This window comes from Oncorhynchus nerka, unplaced genomic scaffold, assembly GCF_034236695.1.
Source record: "Oncorhynchus nerka isolate Pitt River unplaced genomic scaffold, Oner_Uvic_2.0 unplaced_scaffold_1957, whole genome shotgun sequence".
Lineage (NCBI taxonomy): Eukaryota > Metazoa > Chordata > Actinopteri > Salmoniformes > Salmonidae > Oncorhynchus > Oncorhynchus nerka.
Genome location: NW_027039369.1, coordinates 3,304 through 11,726, shown reverse-complemented (window position 1 = coordinate 11,726; position 8,423 = coordinate 3,304). Strand labels below are relative to the sequence as shown.

Here is an 8,423-nt window from a genome sequence, read left to right as displayed (position 1 = left end):
GGGCTGAATCTGGAGCACGGTAGGAGGAGAGAGAATTCCCCTTATTCATGTTGAATAGAGTTCTATAGGGCTGAATCTGGAGCACGGTAGAAGGAGGGAGAATTCCCCTTATTCATGTTGAATAGAGTTCTATAGGGCTGAATCTGGAGCACAGTCAAAAGTGAACAGGATAGTTTTTCGCCCAACTTTCAAGGGGCTAATGTTGAACAGCCTGGAATCCAAACAGATGTGCTGGTGAAACAGAGTCTATCAGCTTGGATTCCAGGCTAGTCGAACTGTGGAAACCACACTGGGTGGTATTGAGTCACAACTGTGCAGCAGTAATGTTGTTGTTTGAGGTGGGTAATGGATTGTTTCCCACAGAAGGAGTACATCAATAACATACAACTTAGAATAACAAGATGCATATTCATCTTGTTAAAAAAATAAAAAATAGAGGGTTTATGATTTATTTTGTTAAAGACAATCCATTACAAATATGTAAACCAACACTAACAACTTTGTTTCACGACAGCTTATGTGAAAAGAGAGCAGCAAAGTCATGAGATGTGCACCCTGGGTAATAACATCATTCCCTATTTGATTAGTAATCCTGGTAGTAAATTAGCCATAGCAATGAATTAATCTGGCTTCGTAATTGCATTGGAAGGTTTTAACAGGCCAGGTAGAGGAGACATTGGAAGGTTTACCAGGCCAGGTAGAGGAGGCATTGGAAGGTTTACCAGGCCAGGTAGAGGAGGCATTGGAAGGTTTTAACAGGCCAGGTAGAGGAGGCATTGGAAGGTTTTAACAGGCCAGGTAGAGGAGGCATTGGAAGGTTTACCAGGCCAGGTAGAGGAGGCATTGGAAGGTTTAACAGGCCAGGTAGAGGAGGAATTGGAAGGTTTAACAGGCCAGGTAGAGGAGACATTGGAGGGTTTTAACAGGCCAGGTAGAGGAGGCATTGGAGGCTAGGTAGAGGAGGCATTGGAAGGTTTAACAGGCCAGGTAGAGGAGGCATTGGAAGGTTTTAACAGGCCAGGTAGAGGAGGTATTGGAAGGTTTTAACAGGCCAGGTAGAGGAGGCATTGGAAGGTTTTAACAGGCCAGGTAGAGGAGGGATTGGAGGCCAGGTAGAGGAGGCATTGGAAGGTTTTAACAGGCCAGGTAGAGGAGGCATTGGAGGCCAGGTAGAGGAGGCATTGGAAGGTTTTAACAGGCCAGGTAGAGGAGGTATTGGAAGGTTTTAACAGGCCGGGTAGAAGAGGAATTGGAAGGTTAACAGGCCAGGTAGAGGAGGAATTGGAAGGTTTAACAGGCCAGGTAGAGGAGGCATTGGAAGGTTTTAACAGGCCAGGTAGAGGAGGCATTGGAGACCAGGTAGAGGAGGCATTGGAAGGTTTTAACAGGCCAGGTAGAGGAGGGATTGGAAGGTTTTAACAGGCCAGGTAGAGGAGGGATTGGAGGCCAGGTAGAGGAGGCATTGGAAGGTTTTAACAGGCCAGGTAGAGGAGGCATTGGAAGGTTTTAACAGGCCAGGTAGAGGAGGCATTGGAGGCCAGGTAGAGGAGGCATTGGAAGGTTTTAACAGGCCAGGTAGAGGAGGCATTGGAAGGTTTTAACAGGCCAGGTAGAGGAGGCATTGGAAGGTTTTAACAGGCCAGGTAGAGGAGGCATTGGAAGGTTTTAACAGGCCAGGTAGAGGAGGCATTGGAAGGTTTAACAGACCAGGTAGAAGAGGCATTGGAAGGTTTACCAGGCCAGGTAGAGGAGGCATTGGAAGGTTTACCAGGCCAGGTAGAGGAGGCATTGGAAGGTTTAACAGGCCAGGTAGAGGAGGCATTGGAAGGTTTAACAGGCCAGGTAGAGGAGGCATTGGAGGGTTTACCAGGCCAGGTAGAGGAGGCATTGGAAGGTTTACCAGGCCAGGTAGAGGAGGCATTGGAAGGTTTAACAGGCCAGGTAGAGGAGACATTGGAGGGTTTTAACAGGCCAGGTAGAGGAGGCATTGGAAGGTTTACCAGGCCAGGTAGAGGAGGCATTGGAAGGTTTTAACAGGCCAGGTAGAGGAGGCATTGGAAGGTTTTAACAGGCCAGGTAGAGGAGGAATTGGAAGGTTTAACAGGGCAGGTAGAGGAGGCATTGGAAGGTTTAACAGGCCTGTCATGCTGGTAACCAGGTCTCTAAACAGACAGAGACTATATATATCTGTCATGCTGGTAACCAGGTCTCTAAACAGACAGACTATATATATCTGTCATGCTGGTAACCAGGTCTCTAAACAGACAGACTATATATATCTGTCATGCTGGTAACCAGGTCTCTAAACAGCAGTGACTGGCCAGAAAGAGGAAGGTGTTTCACACTCTGTGTAGTGTGTGTAGTGTGTGTGTGTGTGTAGTGTGTGCAGTGTGTGTGTGTGTGTGTGTGTGTAGTGGTGTTACTATTTTCATGCGGTCCGGAAAAATGTAAAAACCTATACTGTGTGTGTGTGTGTGTTTTGTGTTTGGCAATACTCCCACACAGACACAGCATGAGGCCCTCACTGACAGCGTAGTTTGATAAGGTTAGAGAAGGTCAGGCAGACCGGTCCAGGTAGGAAGGAGACTGAACCAAGAGGTCTACTTCCACCTAATGGAAGAGTCTCTACAGGAACTCATCACATACACAGAACGCTATCAAACAGGTGTTGACATTATGAAGGTATAATGACATAGACCCACCGTTATGTCCCACCCGACCAGAGGAAGATGACATAGCGGTGGGTCTATGTCCCACCCGACCAGAGGAAGATGACATAGCGGTGGGTCTATGTCCCACCCAACCAGAGGAAGATGACATAGCGGTGGGTCTATGTCCCACCCGACCAGAGGAAGATGACATAGCGGTGGGTCTATGTCCCACCCGACCAGAGGAAGATGACATAGCAGTGGGTCTATGTCCCACCCGACCAGAGGAAGATGACATAGAGGTGGGTCTATGTCCCACCCGACCAGAGGAAGATGACATAGCGGTGGGTCTATGTCCCACCCGACCAGAGGAAGATGACATAGCAGTGGGTCTATGTCCCACCCGACCAGAGGAAGATGACATAGACCCACTGTTATGTCCCACCCGACCAGAGGAAGATGACATAGACCCACTGTTATGTCCCACCCGACCAGAGGAAGATGACATAGCGGTGGGTCTATGTCTCACCCGACCAGAGGAAGATGACATAGCGGTGGGTCTATGTCTCACCCGACCAGAGGAAGGATGTCTGGTTCAGTAGATAAATATGTACATCTCTGCTCTGTGACGATACCCAGGGTTTCATTCTCACCGTCCTCAACCACAAGAAGCAAGCAGACCATTTCTGATAGTGCTCTGAGAGTAGGCTGCCATACAGATCCATGCTTACTTGTCTTTATGTAGAAGCCAAGCAGACCATTTCTGATAGTGCTCTTAGAGTAGGCTGCCAAACAGATGCATGTCTTTATGTAGAAGCCAAGCAGACCATTTCTGATAGTGTTCTTAGAGTAGGCTGCCATACAGATCCATGCTTACTTGACTTTATGTAGAAGCCAAGCAGACCATTTCTGATAGTGCTCTTAGAGTAGGCTGCCATACAGATCCATGCTTACTTGTCTTTATGTAGAAGCCAAGCAGACCATTTCTGATAGTGCTGTCATAACCTCACATGGTCTCTCCTATCATTGCTATGCAGACGACACACAATTAATCTTCTCCTTTCCCCCTTCTGATGACCAGGTGGCGAATCGCATCTCTGCATGTCTGGCAGACATATCAGTGTGGATGACGGATCACCACCTCAAGCTGAACCTCGGCAAGACGGAGCTGCTCTTCCTCCCGGGGAAGGACTGCCCGTTCCATGATCTCGCCATCACGGTTGACAACTCCATTGTGTCCTCCTCCCAGAGTGCTAAGAACCTTGGCGTGAGCATTGACAACACCCTGTCGTTCTCAACTAACATCAAGGCGGTGGCCCGTTCCTGTAGGTTCATGCTCTACAACATCCGCAGAGTACGACCCTGCCTCACACAGGAAGCGGCGCAGGTCCTAATCCAGGCACTTGTCATCTCCCGTCTGGATTACTGCAACTCGCTGTTGGCTGGGCTCCCTGCCTGTGCCATTAAACCCCTACAACTCATCCAGAACGCCGCAGCCCGTCTGGTGTTCAACCTTCCCAAGTTCTCTCCACGTCACCCCGCTCCTCCGCTCTCCACTGGCTTCCAGTTGAAGCTCGCATCCGCTACAAGACCATGGTGCTTGCCTACGGAGCTGTGAGGGAACGGCACCTCAGTACCTCCAGGCTCTGATCAGGCCCTACACCCAAACAAGGGCACTGCGTTCATCCACCTCTGGCCTGCTCGCCTCCCTACCACTGAGGAAGTACAGTTCCGCTCAGCCCAGTCAAAACTGTTCGCTGCTCTGGCCCCCAATGGTGGAACAAACTCCCTCACGACGCCAGGACAGCGGAGTCAATCACCACCTTCCGGAGACACCCGAAACCCCACCTCTTTAAGGATTACCTAGGATAGGATAAAGTAATCCTTCTCACCCCCACCCCCCTTAAAAGATTTAGATGCACTATTGTAAAGTGGCTGTTCCACTGGATGTCATAAGGTGAATGCACCAATTTGTAAGTCGCTCTGGATAAGAGCGTCTGCTAAATGACTTAAATGTAAATGTAAATGTATGCTCTTAGAGTAGGCTGCCATACAGATGCATGTCTTTATGTAGAAGCCAAGCAGACCATTTCTGATAGTGCTCTTAGAGTAGGCTGCCAAACAGATGCATGTCTTTATGTAGGAGCCAAGCAGCAGATCAGAAACAGAAACTGGCTTCAACAGTCAACAGGACAACACTACACTACATGTACACAGTCTGTGTGATTGAGCCCAGGGGTTTAAACACTACTGTGTTATTGAGCCCAGGGGTTTAAACACTACATGTAAACAGTCTGTGTTATTGAGCCCAGGGGTTTAAACACTACATGTAAACAGTCTGTGTGATTGAGCCCAGGGGTTTAAACACTACATGTAAACAGTCTGTGTGATTGAGCCCAGGGGTTTAAACACTACATGTAAACAGTCTGTGTGATTGAGCCCAGGGGTTTAAACACTACATGTAAACAGCCTGTGTTATTGAGCCCTGGGGGCTGGGCTGGGGGGCTGAGGGGGGCTGGGCTGAGGGGCTGGGCTGAGGGGGGCTGGGCTGAGGGGGCTGGGCTGAGGCGCTGAGGGGGGGGCTGGGCTGAGGGGGGCTGGGCTGAGGGGGCTGGGCTGAGGGGGCTGAGGGGGCAGGGCTGAGGGGGCTGGGCTGAGGGGGCAGAGGGGGCAGGGCTGAGGGGGCAGAGGGGGCAGAGGGGGGCAGGGCTGAGGGGCTGAGGGGGGCTGAGGGGGCAGAGGGGGGCAGGGCTGGGGGGCTGGGCTGAGGGGGCTGAGGGGGCAGGGCTGAGGGGGGCTGGGCTGAGGGGGGCTGGGCTGAGGGGGCGCTGGGCTGAAGGGGGCTGGGCTGAAGGGGGGCTGGGCTGAGGGCGCTGAGGGCTGGGCCGAGGGGGGCTGGGCTGAGGGGGCTGGGCTGAGGGGGGAGCCTGGGCTGAGGGAGGCTGGGTGGGAGACAACTACTGTTTAGTCTGCTCCTCTTAACTGGTCTCTCACAACTACAGTGTGACGTGATGCAATGGAGACCTGGAAACAACATAGTATATATACTAACTTTCACAAACAAGCATTTAAAAGAACTTACAAACTATTAACAAATAACTATTTCATTGTGTATAAACACTTAAGCATTAATAAAAGGCCTATTCATTATAGTTGTTACAAACAGTCCTGACTAGACATTGCTGTCCGATGGGCCTGTCATTCTGAGACAATCCAACAAGATCATCATGTCCGATTCCTGCTTCATTCTAACCATGTCCCCAAGTGTGGTTGGCTAAGGACCAGAACTGGGTATGACTGGGCCAGGACAGGGTCCTATCCTATCTAGGCCCTGGACCCATCCTGTCCTACCCAGGCCCTATCCTGTCCTACCCAGGCCCTATCCTATCCTGTCCTGTCCTACCCAGGCCCTATCCTATCCTGTCCTATCCAGGCCCTATCCTACCCAGGCCCTATCCTACCCAGGCCCTATCCTAGCCAGGCCCTATCCTATCCTGTCCTACCCAGGCCCTATCCTAGCCAGGCCCTATCCTATCCTGTCCTACCCAGGCCCTGTCCTGTCCTACCCAGGCCCTATCCTATCCTGTCCTGTCCTACCCAGGCCCTATCCTATCCTGTCCTGTCCTACCCAGGCCCTATCCTACCCAGGCCCTATCCTACCCAGGCCCTATCCTAGCCAGGCCCTATCCTATCCTACCCAGGCCCTATCGTACCCAGGCCCTAACCTATCCTGTCCTACCCAGGCCCTATCCTATCCAGGCCCTATCCTATCCTGTCCTACCCAGGCCCTATCCTATCCTGTCCTACCCAGGCCCGAAAAGGACAGGTCCAGGCGATAGGTTTGTTAGTACCCTACTTTTGATTAAATCCCCCTGGGTCCCAAATGACTCCCTATTAACTATAGTCACTACTTCTGACCAGGGCCCAGAAGGATTTAATCAAAAGTAGGGTGGTATGTAGGGAATAGGAAGCCATTTGGGACACTAGAACTGGAACGGGGGACTCGCGAACGGGGGACTCGCGAACGGGGACTCGCGAACGGGGGACTCGCGAACGGGGGTCTCTCGAACTAGATCGGGGGTCTCTCGAACTAGATCGGGGGTCTCTCGAACTAGATCGGGGGTCTCTCGAACTAGATCGGGGGTCTCTCGAACTAGATCGGGGGTCTCTCGAACTAGATCGGGGGTCTCTCGAACTAGATCGGGGGTCTCTCGAACTGGAACTAGAACGGGGGTCTCTAGAACTGGAACTAGAACGGGGTTCTCTAGAACTGGAACTAGAACGGGGGTCTCTAGAACTGGAACTAGAACGGGGGTCTCTAGAACTGGAACTAGAACGGGGGACTCTAGAACTGGAACTAGAACTGTAAGTGCAGCTGTAGAAGTTCCAGGTGGGGGAAGGAACCACACCAACTACAGGAAGTGGCATTTCCTTCTCTGGCTGATTCTGGTAACATTACAGGACTACAGCTGAGAGGAGACAAACAGCCTCCCTCCTCACCACTACATTACAGGACTACAGCTGAGAGGAGACAAACAGCCTCCCTCCTCACCACAACATTACAGGACTACAGCTGAGAGGAGACAAACAGCCTCCCTCCTCACCACAACATTACAGGACTACAGCTGAGAGGAGACAAACAGCCTCCCTCCTCACCACAACATTACAGGACTACAGCTGAGAGTCAGGAGACAAACAGCCTCCCTCCTCACCACTACATTACAGGACTACAGCTGAGAGGAGACAAACCTCCTCCCTCCTCACCACAACATTACAGGACTACAGCTGAGAGGAGACAAAAAGCCTCCCTCCTCACCACAACATTACAGGACTACAGCTGAGAGGAGACAAACAGCCTCCCTCCTCACCACAACATTACAGGACTACAGCTGAGAGGAGACAAACAGCCTCCCTCCTCACCACAACATTACAGGACTACAGCTGAGAGGAGACAAACAGCCTCCTCCTCACCACTACATTACAGGACTACAGCTGAGAGGAGACAAACAGCCTCCCTCCTCACCACAACATTACAGGACTACAGCTGAGAGGAGACAAACAGCCTCCCCTCCTCACCACAACATTACAGGACTACAGCTGAGAGGAGACAAACAGCCTCCTCCTCACCACTACATTACAGAACTACAGCTGAGAGGAGACAAACAGCCTCCCTCCTCACCACTACATTACAGGACTACAGCTGAGAGGAGACAAACAGCCTCCCTCCTCACCACTACATTACAGGACTACAGATGAGAGGAGACAAACAGCCTCCCTCCTCACCACAACATTACAGGACTACAGCTGAGAGGAGACAAACAGCCTCCCTCCTCACCACTACATTACAGGACTACAGCTGAGAGGAGACAAACAGCCTCCCTCCTCACCACAACATTACAGGACTACAGCTGAGAGGAGACAAACAGCCTCCCTCCTCACCACAACATTACAGGACTACAGCTGAGAGGAGACAAACAGCCTCCCTCCTCACCACAACATTACAGGACTAGAGCTGAGAGGAGACAAACAGCCTCCCTCCTCACCACTACATTACAGGACTACAGCTGAGAGTCAGGAGACAAACAGCCTCCCTCCTCACTACAACATTACAGGACTACAGCTGAGAGGAGACAAACAGCCTCCCTCCTCACCACAACATTACAGGACTACAGCTGAGAGGAGACAAACAGCCTCCCTCCTCACCACTACATTACAGGACTACAGCTGAGAGGAGGACAAACAGCCTCCCTCCTCACCACAACATTACAGGACTAC

The 8,423-nt window shown here is 51.4% G+C and overlaps 1 protein-coding gene across 1 annotated transcript; it reads right to left on the bottom strand.

Annotated features, from left to right (window-relative positions):
- Positions 1–5,103: 5,103 nt before the first annotated feature.
- On the bottom strand, positions 5,104–6,951 carry LOC135567521 (uncharacterized; the record flags this gene model as incomplete). The annotated part of the gene is made up of 2 exons (XM_065014884.1): positions 5,104–5,562; positions 6,656–6,951. Coding segments are annotated over 2 exons (755 nt in total), but the record flags the coding sequence as incomplete, so codon positions are not given.
- Positions 6,952–8,423: the final 1,472 nt, after the last annotated feature.